This window comes from Cucurbita moschata, unplaced genomic scaffold (genome assembly GCF_002738365.1).
Source record: "Cucurbita moschata cultivar Rifu unplaced genomic scaffold, Cmos_1.0 Cmo_Scf00020, whole genome shotgun sequence".
NCBI lineage: Eukaryota > Viridiplantae > Streptophyta > Magnoliopsida > Cucurbitales > Cucurbitaceae > Cucurbita > Cucurbita moschata.
In genome coordinates, this window is record NW_019268536.1 from 638,198 (window position 1) to 657,267 (window position 19,070).

Genomic DNA, 19,070 nt, shown 5'->3' on the forward strand with positions numbered 1-19,070 from the left:
GTCTCACTGGGCGGGAGGCTGAACGACGTGTCGAACCTTTTTTTTTTTTTTTTATTAAATTTATTAAATTACAAGTTTACTCGGTTAAACTTCCAACTTTGTTTTTGTTTTTTTTTTCATTTGGGCTCCAAACTTGCTGGCTTAGCTAGTTTCTAACCTAAACAAGAGGATAACGTGATTTTAAAGAAACCTACTTTTGTGTAATACTAGTCGACCTCACGGTTTTAAAATAAAATTTTCACTCTTATAACCTCCAACTACTAGTAAATATTGTCTATATTAGCCTGTTTAGTATAGTCATCAAGAAAAAGTATTTGTGTGAGTCAAATGTAAACGTTACCGGGAAAAGCTCATTTACATTAAATTGATTAAAAAGAAAGAAACTTCAACTCTACACACTACACAGACAAACAAAGCATCTCTAATTTTCATTTAGAAAGCGTTTAATTGTTATGATATGATAATCAAAACACAAAAATTCAATGAAGAATTTTGAGGATGAGAGTGAAGGATGGTCAGTTTCTGCATTTTTTAGCACTCTCCAATCCCAATTCTGGTCTCCTTGGTGAATTCGCAGTCGTCCTTCCTTCAATGATTTCGAAGCTTATTAGGATAAATAGGAGACGCTATTTGTGTTATTTTTTCGATCTCATTAGCCGTCCAATCAGTGGGCTTTCGACCCGAGATTGAGTTCTAGTGGTTCTTCTCAAAAAGACTAAAAGCCGAACTTGTTCATTCTGACTTTTCTGTTATTTATTTCACTTGACTCCTAACAATCATAAAATAAATCAAGTGTTGAGTAATGCAACTAAAACAAAAACAATCAAGACTTCGTCCCCAAAAAAAAATTAGAGGAATGGACAAGAGTACAATGAAATAAACGATTTAGTAATAAGAAAGTAGTCGGATATTCAAACCGTGAGAGGAATTTGTAAAGGACTTTCAAAGTCTGCAACCGTAGAACGAAACATTCCTTACAAGAGTGTGGAAACCTCTTTCTGGCAGACACGTTTTAAAACAATATTTGCTTGCATTGGGCTTAAGCTATTACGTTACTTCTCTTGACATGACTTTCATGTTTTTTTAAATAAACATTTAAAATTCTTAGTTGAATTCTTTAAAAAAAAAAAAAAAAAAAAAAAAGTTTTTGTTTTGTTTTAGAATTCAAATGTTTCTCTAAGAAAGATGAGAGCCGTGCTGAAGAAAATGTGAGAAAACAAACACAAAATCAAAACATTAGAGGTCTCAAAAATCAAAAAAAAAAATAAATAAATAAATAAAAATTCTCTCTATATAATCCCTAATTTCCTCAAGAACAAACTTATGTACTTAAAAACACATGCACAGAGGAAGGATCAGAAAAAGGGCAGAGTAAAGCTCGTGTCCTTTTTTGAGGGCCATTATCAGTGGGCATGGAGACGTAATGAGGCACAATTGAATGCTTTGATCACATCCCACTACTACCCTTATTAAAAATGTAAATCCAACCACTATCAACAAAACATATATGTCAATGTGGTTTGTGGCCCACTACCACAATTTGGGTGTTGAAGAGTTTTTGGAAGGAATGGGTCTTCAATGAGTAGCATACTTTCCTCATTAAGCATTATCTTCCCTGAAGAGAGAATTTCTAGTTAAACAAATGATGATTGTCTTGAACAAAAATAATAAGATCTGTTTCAAAAACATAATGATAATGACAAGATTATGAGTCATGAAATTGGCTCACATAACTCTCAACTTCAGAGCCATCAGCAATAAAAATAACAGAGACTGAAAACAGCTACTAAATAAAAACATCCAAAATTTTGCTGCAACAGGAAAAGGGAACGCATGCAATATATTAATATAAATGTCAAGAAGAATTAATCATGTCAGGGAAGAAACAAAGCATCAAAGATCATAAATACTACTCAAGTATGGCATGTTGTAGTATTGGCTAGATCTTTAAATTTTCTTAAAAGAAGTGTATACTAAATTCTTTAAACGTTTAAACATTAAGAAATATAAGCACATTCTTCAAAGTTTGATAAATTTATTTGTTTTATTCAATAATATATTTTACTAAACTCAGAGTAAAGATGTAAAATCTTGAAATCTAAGACTAAATTGAACCAAACATTCAATAGTAAAAATGAAACATTTTAAAACCTAAAAACTAAATGAAGAAGACACAAAACTCTGGGATGAAATGAAAGTGTTTTTCACTTGGTAACTAAACACAAAGGGTAAAAGTCATCAGGAAAACGACACAGCCAAGTAATTTTCCTGTTGAGCTTGGAATATATTCGATTCCTTGTAAAGGAAAAGAAAGAGAGAATCTTACGAAGCCTCTATCAGAACAAATAGCGATTCCAAGTAGCAGTGAGTACCAGTGGTCCAACATGTTCTGTTCTACAATCATATCACAATAGACAAAAATGGTAATTCAAAGGAACTAGAGTTCTAGGAGGGATTTAGGAGTCATGTACAGTGTCGTTAAGGAAAGGCTGCCTTCGCATAAGGAGGACCAACCCCCCCCCCCCACTATGTACTTTCAGATTCACCCTTAATTTGAAGCCAGTTTTTATCAAACTTTACAAAAACAATGATAATAATTTTCAGTCATCATAGAATCATTTGTTAATCATCATACACTAATAATAGAGACTCATGGTAAGTTAACTAAAATTCAACGAGCTCAAAGTACATGAACAAGAATGATATTTTAATTCTTTTACTAATAGTATCAAACCTATGTTTTCTTTTCACCTTCATCGATACTTTCATTCAACAATCATAGAATCAAAGATGTGAACATTTGGTTGACACCTAAATTAAAAGTTTTGTTGAGACCCCTGGGGGAGAAGTGGAAAGGGGTGGAAGGCAAAAGCAAAAGATGATTTATGACAACACTAGGATGGATGAGTAGCAGATCAGAAGACATCAAAACAAAAAAGAAGACAGAACACAACATGGCCCCTACTAACTGCTGCTGCTGCTCAATGCCATTTCACTTCAGGCAAGGCAGTCTACCAGAGTACATAAACTATATATCATAACTTTACCTTTTAAAATGTTACAAAATTTATAAAAAAATGTTTGAAAATTTGATAAAAAAAAAATTAATTCACTATTAAAGAATCTTTTTTAAAAAAAATATATCTAGACACACGTCACTTGGAAGAAATAGACTTTGCATATGAGTAGGTTGCATTTTGTAGATAGCCAGATTGCATGCACATGTCAAGTAGAGTGACATAACAACCTGTTCTAAGTACGTTAAAAAAATTTAACAGATTAAGAGCAAAATTGAAAACTTTTTAAAAATTAAAAACGGAATTAAGAATCACCAGAGAGAGTTGTATATTTCCACTTTACCAAATTCCATTTCTCTTTAAACCCACCTTCCACCGCCACCACCAAAAAGAGAAAAAAAAAATTCAAAAAGTAAAAGTAGATTTCATTTAGCAAAGATGGAAGAAAAAGTTTGCAAAGACGTACACTTGTCTTTTGTTGCCTAACTCATGCCTTGTGTCATCAACTAGGTGCAAAATCTTCTCACATGGATGAACTTTGAATATACCCGATCTGACCACTGCTGGAGCCTGGAATTAGGACAAAAAGACTTTAAACCGTAACATAATCTACTTCAAAATTCAATCAGCAACTCAGTACACAATTCATCATAGAAAAGTGAATGGTATTTCCTCAGTCAAATCCTGGTTCTTGTACAAATCGAAAGAGACCTTCAAAATATATTCGATTTCGCGTTCCCTTTTCAGCCGTAGAAAATGGTAAAGAGAATCTTGAATTTTAGTTCCATGGCAAACAAAGGTAAGGCCACTTGCTGCTTTATTAACCACTCATATCACTACACGTAAAAGGAACTCTACTTCTTTTCTCTGTCACATTATATCAGCAACAACTAAAACGTTTGAGAGTGTGAAATTATTGTTAAATAAAATTAAGAGAAAAATACATTTTTAATTCCTAAGTTTTCAAGTATAGTTTTCATTTAATCTCTAATAATACCCTTAAGACCTTTTGATTTCGATTAGGTCCAATGCCAAAAGTCTATTGGCATTGTGCAAAGCATTCTCTTCTTTGAGGGCTTTGAAAGAACAACAGAGTGTTTCAAGATAAGCCCCTCTCCTTTTGAGTCTTCTTGGCTACTGATGCAACACAATGCTTTCTTGGTGGTGTACGAGTCCTACAAAATTCTTTTGTAATTCCAACCTTTCTCGTGTTTTTTAACAATTAGACGACTCTTCTTTGCTAGGAGGGTAACCTCTATTCCTTGCCCTTAGGCTGTTCTTTTGTCTCCTTAATATATATATATATATATATATATATATTTGTTTTCTAACAAAACAAACTGAACTTTCAAAATCAAAGAGAAAATATTTAAAAATTTAACATTTAGAAGGGATTAAAAAAAAAAAGAAGCTAAAATTAATAAGTGGGTCTGCATGTAAGAGGGAGGAACTAGAAAATCCATGGCTCAGACTGGACCGAGGTCAATTTGATCGGTTTCAATTGGTAAAGTTAGGTAGGTTTAAAATCAAATCAAATATGTCAAGGCTTTAAATAAATTACAGGAAAACGATACAACAAAATACAAGTCTCCAATAATGCACCAAATTCCAATGCCCCCACGAATCTCAAGATATTTAGAAAAGAAAACGAAACAATAAAGAGCAAATATTTGTGGCTAAATTATAGAAAAATATCTAAAATATATTATTGAAGAATTTTAATTTCTTTTTTAAGGTTGAATATGAATACGTTTTTTAAAGTTTAAGAATATTTTTTAAGCAATTACTAATGGTTTCCGTTCATAAACTAGTTGTAAGGGTATTTCTAAACTTAATCTAAAGGCATTGTCGAAACTTTTAATTGTTGAACTAGAGTTCAAATGTATTTTTTAAATGAAGTATTAACGATTTTTTTATTTAAAAAATTAATAGAAAAGGTATTTTAATTTTTTCCTTTTCTTTTTTTTAAGTTGGTAATAATAAAACTTTGGAATATTTTATAGGAATTTTTTATATTTAAATAAAATTTGGTTTTTTCTCGAAAGTTAAATAATTTTTTTAAGGTTTAAATAACTTACGGGAGAAAAACAAATGCAAGTGGTAATCCAAGTGTCAAATAATGCCCCAAATTCCAATGTCCCCATTAAGACTAATATGTGTGTGTGTGTGTGTGTGAGATAGAACTCTAATATATTATAAAGAATTAAAAAGGAAATAATGCATCAAGTAGCTCAGTTTGTATGCTTGGCTAGCTCTATAAATAGGGGCTCACCTTGGGGTAGGGATACTTGCACTCCAAGTTGGACTTCCAAGAGTTTCAACCTTCATCTAAATTAACTTCTTCAGAACTCTGTTTCTAACTCCCCACTCTCTATGGCTCCAGTACCTATTTCTACAATCAACGTAGGACACATTGATGATGTACAAGAACTCAGAAAGTTTAAGCCTAACACCATTCCCCAGAGATTTATCAGGGACATACAAGAGAGGCCAACACAGGCAACAGCTTTAATCTCATCCTCTGACATTCCCACTATTGATTTATCCAAGCTTCTAAAAGGAAACAGAGATGAAATTTTGCACCTAATCTCTGCATGTGAGGAATGGGGATTTTTTCAGGTAATAACTGATTATTTGTTTCCATTTCAATCAAAGCTTAAGGCAGGCTATGGAGACTAATGCCCTGTTGATCTATTAGGTAATCAATCATGGAATTGCTCTGAACCTACTAGAAAATATAGAGGAGAAGGCAATGGAATTCTTCAGGTTACCTTTGGAAGAGAAACAGAAGTACCAAATGGCACCGGGCACAGTTCAAGGATACGGGCAAGCATTTGTGTTCTCAGAGCACCAAAAACTGGACTGGTGTAACATGTTTGCTCTAGGGGTTATACCCGACTCTATAAGGAACAATCTATTATGGCCAAAGAAGCCAACTAACTTCAGGTGGGTGTTCGGTTGTTCTTTTTCAAATACTGTTCCCATTGTATTAACCATCCAGTATCTTAGTACTATAAACCTCCCTTTTTTTTTTGCAGCAATACTGTGGAGATTTACTCAAAAGAAGTAAGAAAGCTTTGCCAGAATCTATTGAAGTACATAGCTTTAGGCCTTGGCCTTAAAAAAGACTTATTTGAAGAGGCGTTTGGGGTGGCTGTACAGGCAATAAGGATGAACTACTATCCACCGTGTTCGAGACCAGATCTTGTTTTGGGGCTAAGCCCACACTCCGATGGAAGTGCTTTAACTGTTTTGCAGCAAGGAAAGGGAAGTTCAGTAGGGCTCCAGATCCTTAAGGACGACAAGTGGGTTCCTGTTCAACCCATCCCAGATGCATTTGTGATCAACATTGGCGACACAATGGAGGTACTAATGAATCTTTGTCTAAAAATAGAAATGATTTATCTCAAAATGGAGATTTAACTCCTTTCTCATTGATACATATGCAGGTTGTTACAAATGGCAGGTTCAAAAGCGTGGAGCACAGAGCAGTGACTCACAAGCACAGTGACCGACTTTCTATCGTCACATTTTATGCTCCTAGCTATGACATAGAGCTTGGACCAATGCCAGAATTCGTGGACAAGAAAAACCCATGCAAGTATAGAAGGTATAATCATGGAGAATACAGTAAGCACTATGTAACGAACAAGTTACAGGGAAAAAGAACCCTGGAATTTGCGAAGATTCCAACCAAAAACTCCTGCTAAACCATCCACTAACTTTCCACCTAGGGATACCAATGCCAGACACTGTATAGAATTTAGCACAACAGTATTGTGACGTTGGCATTAAGGAAAAAAAAATATCAGTCAACGTGCAGAATGTACATCATGTCTTTACTTATTTTTCAATTTAAATGGATTCTACTGTCACGGTTAATTCTTACCTAGTTAAGCTTAGTAAGTTTTGACAATTTGGTTGGGTGTCTCAAAGATTTGACGCTTCTCTTGTCAAGTCATGTTTGTCTTTGTGGATTTCAATCAAATATCAGCTGTACTTCGAAGAAAACAAGAGTAACACGATGAAGATGTCCCTTTTCAACAAGATTCTTACATACGAGAAGATACATGTGGGAACCAACAACATAATATCCCCACCAAATGGACGAGGCCTCTATGATTATTATTTTGGCAAGAGAACGTCTAGATGGTGGCCAAAAAGGAGCTCATAGAATATGAATATGTTCACATCAAGTGCTTCAATTGAAGCACAAACCATATCACTAGTTTCCTTTTTGTTCTTAATGTTTAATTTAGGTCTTAGTGCTAAGAACAAGTAGTCCACAAAGCAAAGCATGATCAGACCGAATATAATAATGGCTTGAAAAAACAAATCAAAAGAGCCTGTGTAATAATGGCTTCATACTGACCCACCACGAAGACTGGCAGGTTAGTAAAACAGTGTTTCATCCACCACAAGTTAAATCAGAGATTGGCAGAGAGTGCCAATGCAAGTAGTAGTGTATCCATTGGTCAGAAAAAGTTCAATGGGCAGAGTGGTTGCAGATAAGAGTCCACATGCAAAGACCAACATATCTGATGCAATGTCTTGGAAGAGATGGAAGAATGTGAATTGTGAGTTAAATATTCTAGTGACATCCTGATGTTTAATTTTACAAGGATCCAAAGTCAATAAACTTTTTGGTCGGTGATTTTTTAACAAGTATTTGAGGAAGGAAAAACACAAATTATACAGTGGAAGAAAAAAATAATTTTAAAACATCTTATGGTCATAGAAAAATCCTATATCTTGAAATTAATACATCAGCTTGAAGATAACTATACTTGCGTTCTTCTAGTGAATGGTATACATAAGATAGAAAAGAAAATAAATTTCGAAAGTCAAAAAATAAATGGAGAAATTGAAAGATGAGGCTATATAATGATTATTTATCTCCATATTTTAAACCTTGTATCCTCACCATTTTTCAACTTTAAAAGCTTTAAATTATATCATTAAACTTTAAATTTAGTTACCACAAAATATAGGATGTAAAACTTTATTTGGATAGCTATGACTTCAAATTAATGTTAAATTATAATTGTTGTTAACCTGCTAAATCATAATGAAGAGGACTTTTTATCTTTATTGGTAAGAAACTGAAGTTCTAGATGGTGACCTTCAATCGGAGTTAATGGCGAAGGCTTTGCATAATAAATTTAAAAGCTAAAGGTAATCAACGACAAAATTCCTCTTGTTGATTGACAAATTATGAAAGGTTTGGACAAGTACAAATATCAATAGCAAGGTCCAGATGAACAAAGTGCATGCTGTCATGTTCATATTGCTAGTGCCAATACAGGTATGATGAATGTCAGCAGTCATAATCAGTCAACAAAAGCAATTAAAAAATGGTTGCAGCAGAAGAATTCCTTATCATACCACAATTACCATCCAAATTCATTATCAATCTCACCTAAAAGATTGCTAAATGCATCATGTGTATCAGTTGAATGCTAAAATTATCATGGACATTAGCTCATGTCTTAGGATGCAAACTAGAAGCTAATTATCATGTTAATTAGAAAATAAAACTTTCAGGTGGTATATTTCTCTTTCATGATACATAAATAAAAGGTCTACCGTAGAAAAGCATAGAAAACCTCCGAACAGAGGAAAAGAGATCATGAAAAAGGGAACCAAAGAATCATCGGAATGTGGCTGCAGTTATTGTGCGTGAAAAAGGACCAGAACCCACTAAGAGATGATCCAATGCTCACGTTTTTTAATTTCACTCTAATTTCCATCGGTAATAGTGGAAACGTCAAATAACCCTTCACAGGAACTATTTTTCTTGATGTCATGATCTCAACACGGGCCCCAAAATCCCACCCTCGAGAAACTTTATTGAGTTGCATTAGTCAAACATGACTATTTCAATGATTGAGATTCATGATTTAAATTTCACAAGAAAAATTCAAAGATGCAAGATACTATTTGTCTAATTGCCTCTTGATACCTCATGATTTGGGAATCTGAAGAGGACCGTCAATTTTGCTTCACTAACTTCTCCATTCTTTCTTCCACTACTCCATACAATTGCAATCCCTCACGTTTTCGTGACATCCAACGCACATGCCGCTTTTCATTCATTTCGAATCCTGACCATTACTGTTCGTTCATATCTCAAAAATAAGAAAGATTCATGCGCGAAAATTAACAACCGTAAAAACCTCACCTCACAAACTGTATTCTAACGAATTGACGCAGCATTGCGGAGCGTTTGGGCCAGATATTCCATCAATAGCCTGCAAATTTCGTAGAAATTTCAATATGAATAATGGCATCTCATCTAAACTTCCTAAATTTTTCATTAAACCATATGTATTTCCACGATTGTTCATCTTCATGATTACCGATTACTATTTTCCCTCGTAGAGAGATAGAGCACGAACCTTTGGCGCCAAAAGAATGCTCAGAGACTCTTCAATGGCGGAACGAACCGTCCAAGAGGAAGAAGCTAATTGAGCAAATAATAAAATATCATTTAAATTTACAAAAATCAAAGCTTTATTTTCATCCTTTAATTTTTACCATTTACCAATAATAATAATAATTAATAATAATCGTTTGACCCAGAATCTTTCTGAATCGAGTCCGGGCTCGCGTCGTTGCGGGGAGCACCTCAGTATACGATCGTGCGCAATAACTATAAGTCCTATTACACCTAAAGCCAACTTCAATTCACCAAACCAAGGTTCATCTCGTGTAGTAATCGTGGACTCGTACACGGATATTGAGTAGACGTTTGATGTATCAAACTCGACCCTATCTTTCGGAACATGTATTCTCATCCGTGTCGCAACTGATTCGGTAAGCTACGTGTACAATGCACGAAAAATTACTTTCTTAACAAAAAATATAACGTCTTAATCAATGCTCAAATAATTACTTTATTGATACAATAACTTGTGTCCTTAACGACACTTTAATAAGAGACGTTCGTTTACTCAATGGGGTCAGGGCTCTACAGGAACACGCCCGGGACGAGATGAAAAAGCTATGTTTAAACAAGGAATAGAAGAATAATGAGAGATTTCTCCCCGTTAGTTATATGAGAAAATTCTACTGCTAGCGCAGTTGAAAATGTTCGTTTCTGGTCGAGAGAGGTAACTAGTCCGGAAATATCAATGTGCGGCTCACACGTGTGAGAATGCCTATTTTTATTTTTATGCAAACTTTATGAGATTTTTATTTATTTAACTTTAATAATAAAAAAAAGGATTTTCCCCCCTTTATTTATTTATTTATTTATTTATTGCTCTCTGTTTGGGCTTCTGGACTGCGGCCCATTTAACTTAACTGTATGCTAAGCATTGGGCCTAGCATCATCAAACCTTCAAGCCCATCAACGCCTCTGGGACGAAGCGCTTTCTCAAGCCGAATTTAAAATAGTTGTTTTTCTTTTATTATTAATATTATTTTGTCGGCAAGCTGTTTTTATTTTATAATTATTATTCAAAACAAAACAAAAAATGGAGCATAAATATGTCTGAATAACTGTTTTTAAAACTCATTTTATAATATATAAAATAAATTTATTTATTCAATTTTAAAATATTTTGTTTTAAATCCAACAAATTTCTGGTTAAAATATATATATATATATATATATATATTTTTTTTTTTTTTAATATTTATCTTTCCAAAATTAATCTCGAACCTTACTTAAATTAGTATTAAAAATAAATAATCGAAGCTTTAAGGTATTAGTTAATTTCATAAGAATAGAATCCTTCATCGGGCACGGGTGATCTTTGAGATAGGGTTTTGTCACTTTTGAATATCTTACATGATTAGTATGATCCTACGTAACCTAGTTATAACTCTAATACATAAAATGAAACCCATCAATTATGCTCGATAAAAACGAATAACATCAATAAAACCCTAATTTTCGTTAAAAGAAAAAACGACCCTTCGCCATCAACGACCTCCAAAGAATAAGAGGGTCCGCTTCCACCGCCCGAGGTTGCAAATGGATTGGTTATAAATTGACTTGAAAAATTAAATTCTATTTTTATTACAAAAATCTAATAATCAGTACATTAAATAAATAAATATATATATATATATATATATAAAGAAAAAAGAAAAAAGAAAAAGGCGTTTTTTATTTTTTATTTTTATATTTTTTAAGAGATAATTGTTTTTAAAAAATTTAAAATCACAAAAAATAATTTTTAACGGAAGAAAAAAAAGCAGAAACTTTTATTAAACGTGAATCATAAGCGATTCCAATATATAAAAGACAAAAAAACATTAAATACAATGACTACAAAAGTGGTTAATTTAAAATTAAAAAAAAAAAAGCAAAAATTAATTTTAAATGGTAAAATATTAGGTCGAAAACGTTTTTTTAATAATTAATTTTTTATTAAATCGACAAATAACAACCTCCCAAATCATCATCGTTTAGAAGTAAATCATATATTATTTATAAGTTATAATTATAATACGTATTAATATATCTGTCCAATTGCATTTATTAAATTATATTTTAATTTTCCTTTAGACCTTTTATCCATTATATTTCATTTATCCGACTAAATTATTATATAAAAAAGGGACAATTTTATTTTTGAATAATATTTTTAGATTTAGTTTTAAAATATTTTCCTATTTTGTAATAATTTTGTTATTAAAAATTTTAAAATATTTGATTTAATAATGTTTTTAACTTTTTAATTAAAAAGCCCAATGTGTGATTTCAAAACATTTTTTTAGAAGAAAATAAAAATTCAAAACCATAAAATAAAAAAAAGCCAGATTTACTTCTCCACGCGCTACTCCGCGAGTGCACCAACACCTCTCCGCCGCCCGCCACATATATTCCAAAAGTAAAACCACCCCAGGGCGTTAAATTCCGCCGTAACATACACATTCAGCAGACGTGGCAAGATGCGATTTGCCGTACAGATTATCTCCCATGGACCCGCCCGTAGACGGCAGTCGCGCCACTTGATTCACGCGCCATCCGACGCGCGTGGAAAGAACTTATCTCCGTCCATCGAAATGGACCTCAGCCTCCTCTCTCTCTCATATTTATTTTCTCTCTCCGAAGCACAGAAACCAGTTCGCGTTTTATTTTCTTCTTCTTCTTCTTCTTCTTCTTCTTCTTCTTCTTCTATATATACTGTCTTCGTCGTTGTCTCGGCTTTCAATTCTGAATTTCTCGCCATGAAAGCGTAGCCTTGCCATAATCCAGGTACAGTTCTTCTTTCTTACGAGTATAATTTACGAGTATTTGCGTTTTATACTGTATTGAGTACTCGTAGATTGTTTCGTGGTGGTTCGTTTTTAGTAATTTTTTCACGTTTGATTCTCTATCGTATATGGATTGAAGAAACTCGAGGACCTATCTCATGAGTTCATAGATACAATATGGTTTCGCTTCGTAAAGGCAGAAGAAATTTCACGCCGGTTTTTGAATTTTGTTCTTCTGTGTTTATTTTGTTCGATTTTTGTCTCAGTGTTAGCGAGAGCTCTTGAGTAGATTACCTTTAATTTGTGAGATCACATTGAGATAATCTCGGAGAACGTATTTTATTGAAGTTGTTTGTTTGTTTGCAATCCAGTCTTTTTCTTGTTCTCTTGGGGATGTTCTTTTGCTGCTTGTATCTGAGGTTTCTGGAGTCTTTTAATATTTAAGTCTAGAGTGGAGCTACTTTCTAAGTCTGTTAATGTGGGAACGTGTAGTTGTTTCGATTCTTCCTTTGGGTTCAAAATATGGATCTGGATATGATTGCGGTGAACTGAGTTTGGAGTACTGTTGCTTATCTCTTCCTTTGCTTTTAAGGGATATTTCTTTTAAAAATGTATGTGGAGATCTTTGTATCGTGTTCCTTGATTAATTTGGATTATTTGAAACGCTGCTTTTATCTCTAAATTTTGTGTTTTCCCACTTGACTGAACATGATTTGTTATGGTAAGTGTTGACAAAAATTTCTGTGTTCTTCTGAAATAGCAACTTCAGAATTCGATCTGGTTTTTCTTTTGCATTGGTTTTTGCACTTGGAATTTGTTTATTGGAAATCCTTTTTCTTTGGTTAATTACTTGGGTGGATCTAATTGGTTGCTAATGAACGTATGTCTGTATTTGGATACTCTTTCATACTTGACAAAATCTTGCAAGGTTAATGCTTCTTGATATGATAATTATAGAATTAGTAAAGATGAAAAGATATGCTCAAGTGGTTCGCATGTTGTGAATGGCTTTTGCAGATGGACGTTGTTCAAATAAAAAACCAAGGTACTTGCGGCAAGGATATGTCAGATGGGCAGTCTGTTTCTCCAGAAATTTCATGTACATGGGATGACTTTGGAGAACCCGAGGCTCTTCCTCGAATTGGGGACGAATACCAGGCAATAATCCCCCCTCTTGTGGTCAAATCAGATGATTTTGGGCTCTTGAAAATTCAAGCTGGTGGTTTACATGATATTTACGTTGGATTTCCTGCACCAGTAGCATATGTTTATGACGTTGAGATTTTGAAACAGAAGCAACATAATAGCAGTGATAATCTTGTTATGGCATCAAACCAAAGTAAACATCCGACTGTGACTGAGAATCAGGATGTTTCAGAAGCTCAAGAGGTTAAATCTTGTGATGACATGACAAATAAGGATTCGAAACGTGCAACGACTTCATGCAATTCAACAAGTTTTCTGTTTCAACAAGAAATGAAGATGGAAATGAAAGAAAGCAATGTTGGTAATGGTCAATGGTTGATTCCTGATTCCTCGTATGATTCCTGGAGCGACGTAGAAATGGCGAGTCTTCTCCTTGGATTATACATTTTTGGTAAGAACCTCATTGAAGTGAAGAAATTTGTTGGAACTAAACAGATGGGTGATATTCTTTCATTCTATTATGGGAAATTTTATGGATCCGAGAAATACCGTAGATGGACGGTATGTCGTAAAGCAAGAGGCAAGAAATGTATATGTGGACAGAAGTTATTTAGTGGCTGGAGGCAGCAGGAATTGTCATCTCGTTTGTTGTCCTCATTGTCAGAGGAAAAGCAAAATATCCTAGTGGAGGTAAGTTAATATACTCTGATTTTGTAGCACAAAAGAATCGATATACACATTTCTATTTCAATCTTACAAATGATTTATATACTCTTGGCCTCAATAACTTATTCACTATTGTGAAGTATGTGGTGCTAATAGACTTTCTTTAACATTTGACTTCTGCTACTCTCCCTATCGGTCTCTTAGCTTTGCTCCTCTCCCTTACTTTACAGTCGTCCCGAACGAACTCAATTGAACAATATATGTGGGACAGAGACGTAAGAAAAATGTCCTGTCAAACGAGTGGCTTTGTCTTGCATTTTTTACTTTATTCCTATATTACTGATAGCTTATGTTAGTGTAAAATAGACGTTTCTTTGTTGTTAATGTAGTCTTGACCTGCTTGGAAATTTTCAGCAGACGCCTGAAATTTTATAGTTAGATGTATTTTGTTTCCCTAGATCTCAAGTTTTGATGCATTGACAGGTTTGTAGGGGATTTATTGAGGGTAAAGTACGGCTGGAGGAATATGTATTCTCTTTGAAAGCTACAGTTGGGTTGAATGCCTTTGTAGAGGCTGTTGGAATTGGTAAAGGAAAACAAGATCTTACCAGCACTGCCATGGATCCAGTTAAGTCTAATCATGCTCATTCAGCCCGGCCAGAAATACCAATTGGCAAAGCATGTTCCACACTTACACCTGTTGAAATTGTCAAATTTCTGACAGGAGATTTCAGGTTGAGCAAAGCCCGATCAAGTGACCTCTTTTGGGAGGCTGTTTGGCCTCGTTTGTTAGCAAAAGGATGGCATTCTGAGCAGGCTAACAATTACGGTACTGTCGGTTTAAAGCACAGTTTGGTGTTTCTGATCCCTGGTGTGAAAAAATTTTGCAGACGAAAACAAGTTAAGGGAGAACATTATTATGACGCCATTAGTGACGTCCTGAGTAAGGTTGCTTCCAACCCTGTGCTTCTCGACCTCGACATTGTCGACAAAAACTGCAGCGACAAGGAAGAGAGCGAGTCGTCTGGTCAGCAGCATTATTGTTATCTTAAGCCACGAACGCCCGTTCATAGTACAAATACAATGAAATTTATGGTTGTTGATACAAGTTCGGCTGATGGAAGCACATTCAAAGTTCGAGAACTACGAAGTTTGCCAATTGAAATCATAAATACCTATGTTTCCAAGAGTCAGTCTGAAGATGATGAACAAATTTCTTCAGAGATTTCAATGGATGATACTCAATCTGATAACACCATGCATTTTAATAAGGAAGTAAGCGACATTTCCAAAGGCACAAGAATCAGCTTGGATGAAAAAGTTCATATTGATGAGGAAACTTGTGTAGGTAATTCTTCAAACAAGGTGTCTTCAAATGATAGCCAACAAAGAGAGGCTGTTCTGCACCAAATGAGTCAGGGAAAGCCAAATTCCGCAAGTTGGGAACTAAACACTTGCGGTCAACAAGTAAGCTGCAATCTAATTAAAATATTCACAGATCCTGAGCTAAAAGAGGAACACAGTTCATCTGATCATTATGATTTAAGCCGCAATATTCTCCTTCAAGTTGATAATCTACCCCTGTCTTCTTTATCCAAGAGAAGTACAGTTATTAGTTATGTGGATGATCCTACTGTTGTTGAAGCTCCACGAAGTAGACATGTACCTCGTACTTTGATTGATCTTAATTTGCCTATTCCTCAAGATTCCGACAGCCATGGAAGCTCCACCATGGAAGTAAAAGGACAGAAAACTAGACCAAACAAGTGTTCGGAAAGCCTCGATATTTCAGAACGTGACTCGTCCATGATTTCTCGAAGACAAAGTAATCGAAACCGACCTCCAACCACTAGAGCTTTGGAAGCTCATGCTTTAGGACTGTTGGATGTAAAACAGAAGCGAAAGAGTAAGGATGTCTTTCTTGAGGAGAATTATATGTTGGGGACTTCTTCCCAGCACGCTCATGCAGCAAAGGTGAGACACCTAGATAAGTTTGGAAATGGCATTGTGGATTTCAAACTAGAGGACAGGGAAAGTAGTGTTTGCAATGACAATACTAACATGTTCCATAAGCTGGAAGTTTAATCTGACAAAGAAGTATCCATACAAGGCTTACTTTCTCACAAGAACAAATGATACTTCGTAACCGTGTTCGGTCCGTTTGACACTAATCTATTGAAGCCTCGTGGTGAGCCGAGTCACCTTGCAACTCCCATGGCTGTCGTCTGCTCATCCTGTGGAAATTCAGATACTAAGCCTCTTTACCATATGAACTTGAATTAGTTGCATCTCATCAGTTCGAATCTCGGTCGATATGTCTCTTCGATCGCTCCGTTCTCAAACTCCCTTATGTTTTGCACCTGTATAGTGTCCAGTATTGAAAGTAGAACTTGTCTCATGAGTAATGGCTTCATCTTCCACCCTCAGAAATAAAGCTGACCCTTGTTCTAGCTCATCAATCCGTCTACGACGAATGTAAATACAAAAGAAAACGTCGGTCGGGTCGGGACAAAGATCTCTAATGGCTGACTGACACGAGACTAGAATCAACAGCAGAAGGTTGCTGTATCTGTTCCTGTTCAGAGCATACAGATACCAGAAGCTAAGTTGCCAATACTGCAGGTACCAAATTCTTATCCTTTTACCTCTGGAATGGAAGATGGGTAACGTTATATATTTATTTGTGTTTGAAAAAACAAAAGATTTAGACAAAGAAACAAACATAAATGTGGATTAACTTAGACGCAACTACTAATGTTAAACTGTTGGATTTTGTTTGATTTTGATTGGTTTGTTGAGTTTTTATTTTATTTTATTTATTATTATTATTTTTTTATTTTATAATAATGAATTGTTGGTGACTGAATTAATTAGATATTAATTGAGATTAATAATTTTTGTATAATATTTATTTATACATTTTTTTTTATTTCGTTGAGATATTTGTTGGTATGAATCATAATTATGAGTAAGAACTTTAGGTGGGAAGACCAAGTCTCTTCCATTTCATATTTATTTTTTAAATTTAATGCATTTTTTTTAAAATCATGATGACATTTTCAAAATTGAAAAAAAAAAATGATAATTATTTGATTTTTAATTTTTTAAAATTAATGTTATGAACACCTTTTATTTATTTCAAAATTGAAGTCAAAATTAAAATTAAAATTTGTTTTTGTTTTTGTATTTTGGCTAATAGTTTATTTTTTTTTAAATGATATTTTTTTTATATAGTTTTTAAAATGTCTTAGATTTCAAGAACTAAAAAAAAAAAATTAAATACTTATTTAACAAGACATATATATTTACATACACGTTATACGCAGATCATATATTTGACTTTTAACGTTTAAAAATTGTGATTTATAATTTCTTTTTTTCAAAACTTAAATCTAAATGTTAGAAAATGCACGCTCATTGTATAAATAATATGAAATCGAATTAATAGTATAATATTTCATTAGCCAAAGTCCTAATAATGACATTTACCTAATTTTGATAATAACGTACTCATCTCATCTATTTACTATGATTACCTAGAAATATAAAATAATATATATATATATATATATATTTTAAGAAAAAGGAAAAAAAAACAAAATAAAATAGGTAGAATCCAATTTTCTTTAATAAGTTATTTAATTTAAAAAATTAAAAATTAAAAAAAAAAAAAAAAAAAAAAAGGGCGATTTTCGAAGAACCATCCGAGGGTTGAAATCACCGCTTCATCCATTGACCTAAAGAGTCTTCAATCCTTCATCAAATTCATCTTCGCCCCTCAGTTTGCCACGTCTTTCCGCCGATCTTTCTCAACCTCCCCGTTCCCCGATCTTCGATTCTCTCTCAATTTCCTTTCAAAAAGATCTCCCAAGATGGAAAGATCCATGGAGATCAAGGTCGTCTCCGCCGGAGACCTCAACAACGTCAATCTCCTCACCAAAATGGACGTCTACGCCGTCGTCAAGCTCCTCACCGCCGACGCCTCCGGCAAGTTCATCCCCAAATCCGCCCAGAAATTCAAAACTCCCGTTGACAAAGAAGGCGGCAGCCACCCGATATGGAATTTCTCTGTGAAATTCGCGATCGATGAGGCCGCCGCTAGGGCAAACCGTCTCACCCTAGTTTTCAAGCTTCGATGTCAACGGAATCTCGGCGATAGAGATATCGGCGAGGTCTACGTTCCGGTGAAGGAGCTTCTAGATTCCACCGGTGACGGCAAAGGCGATTCGATGCAACATCTTAGTTATCAGGTGAGGAAACCGTCTGGAAATCCCCAGGGGGTCTTGAATTTCGCTTTTAAATTTGGGGATAATCTGTCCTTTGGTCCAATTAAACCGGATTCTGTTCAAACATCCAACCCGGTTTCCGCCGCCTACCCACCAGAGTCGAGTTCGCTCGCCGTCGCTCACGGTGGGGCTCATCCTCTACCGCCGACGCCTCCTCCTCAACCGGAACCTTATCGTCCGCCCTCAAATTTGTACCCGGTCCTTCCGCCGCAGGAGGCGTTGCCGCAGATTGGATATAGTGCATACCCACAACCGCCGGCGACAGGATACAGAACATACTCGCCGGCAACATCGTACGACTTATACGTGCAGGCACCAACCTACAGCGTGTACGCGCCGGCGCCGTTTCAACAACCAGTGTATGCATACAATCAACCACCGCCGCCACCGGCCGCATATGGATACCAACCGCCGCCAACGTTCGGATATCCGGCAGCCCCGTCATATTATCCACCGCCGCCGACGAACAAGAATAACAACAGGGGATTAGGATTAGGAGCTGGATTGGTCGGAGGGATGTTGGGAGGGATTTTGATCGGAGATATGGTGTCGGACGCCGCCGACGGCGGATTCGGTGATTCCGGTGGATTTGACTTTTGAATAAAATCACGTCATTCTATGCTTCATTTTGATACCTCCAAGAATGCTTCCCATTTTGGTTTGTAGAAAATTCAACTCCTTGACTTTCAAATATCAAGAACATGAATTTGTGACTTTTTTTTTTTTTTTTTTTTTTTTTTCTCCT

General features: G+C 34.9%; 3 protein-coding genes and 1 long non-coding RNA gene across 8 annotated transcripts; 3 read left to right on the forward strand and 1 right to left on the reverse strand.

Moving 5' to 3' along the window:
• Positions 1-1,265: 1,265 nt before the first annotated feature.
• LOC111457444 lies at positions 1,266-9,499 on the reverse strand. 5 transcript variants are annotated; one of them, XR_002712929.1, is made up of 6 exons: positions 9,416-9,499; positions 9,199-9,268; positions 8,980-9,121; positions 3,484-3,587; positions 1,735-1,811; positions 1,266-1,615 (listed from the first exon to the last, which is right to left on the reverse strand). It is a non-coding gene; the product is annotated as an uncharacterized LOC111457444 (long non-coding RNA). The 5 variants fall into 5 exon arrangements; XR_002712928.1 differs by having other exon boundaries at positions 1,730-1,811; XR_002712930.1 differs by lacking the exon at positions 1,735-1,811.
• On the forward strand, positions 5,292-6,899 carry LOC111457443 (protein SRG1-like). Its single transcript, XM_023099641.1, has 4 exons — positions 5,292-5,636; positions 5,716-5,963; positions 6,056-6,383; positions 6,467-6,899. The coding sequence occupies exons 1-4, from the start codon at positions 5,391-5,393 to the stop codon at positions 6,725-6,727; spliced, it is 1,083 nt and encodes a 360-aa protein (XP_022955409.1). The 5' UTR covers positions 5,292-5,390; the 3' UTR covers positions 6,728-6,899.
• Positions 9,500-12,090: 2,591 nt separating the features above from the next.
• On the forward strand, positions 12,091-16,823 carry LOC111457931. Its single transcript, XM_023100382.1, has 3 exons — positions 12,091-12,228; positions 13,245-14,063; positions 14,523-16,823. Exons 2-3 carry the CDS (start codon positions 13,245-13,247, stop codon positions 16,122-16,124), a joined length of 2,421 nt encoding a protein of 806 aa, XP_022956150.1. The 5' UTR covers positions 12,091-12,228; the 3' UTR covers positions 16,125-16,823.
• Positions 16,824-17,700: 877 nt separating this feature from the next.
• Positions 17,701-19,041, forward strand: LOC111458033 (protein SRC2-like). Its single transcript, XM_023100525.1, has one exon. The coding sequence runs from the start codon at positions 17,912-17,914 to the stop codon at positions 18,923-18,925; it is 1,014 nt and encodes a 337-aa protein (XP_022956293.1). The 5' UTR covers positions 17,701-17,911; the 3' UTR covers positions 18,926-19,041.
• The last annotated feature ends 29 nt before the right edge of the window (positions 19,042-19,070 follow it).

Bases quoted from the DNA above. Each gene is read 5' to 3' on its own strand.
- LOC111457443 (XM_023099641.1), top strand. From the start codon at position 5,391: ATGGCTCCAGTACCTATTTCTACAATCAACGTAGGACACATTGATGAT. The intron at 5,964-6,055 runs GTGGGTGTTCGG...TTTTTTTTGCAG, and splicing joins AAGAAGCCAACTAACTTCAG to CAATACTGTGGAGATTTACT. The intron at 6,384-6,466 runs GTACTAATGAAT...ATACATATGCAG, and splicing joins ACATTGGCGACACAATGGAG to GTTGTTACAAATGGCAGGTT.
- LOC111457931 (XM_023100382.1), top strand. From the start codon at position 13,245: ATGGACGTTGTTCAAATAAAAAACCAAGGTACTTGCGGCAAGGATATG. The intron at 14,064-14,522 runs GTAAGTTAATAT...ATGCATTGACAG, and splicing joins AGCAAAATATCCTAGTGGAG to GTTTGTAGGGGATTTATTGA.
- LOC111458033 (XM_023100525.1), top strand. From the start codon at position 17,912: ATGGAAAGATCCATGGAGATCAAGGTCGTCTCCGCCGGAGACCTCAAC.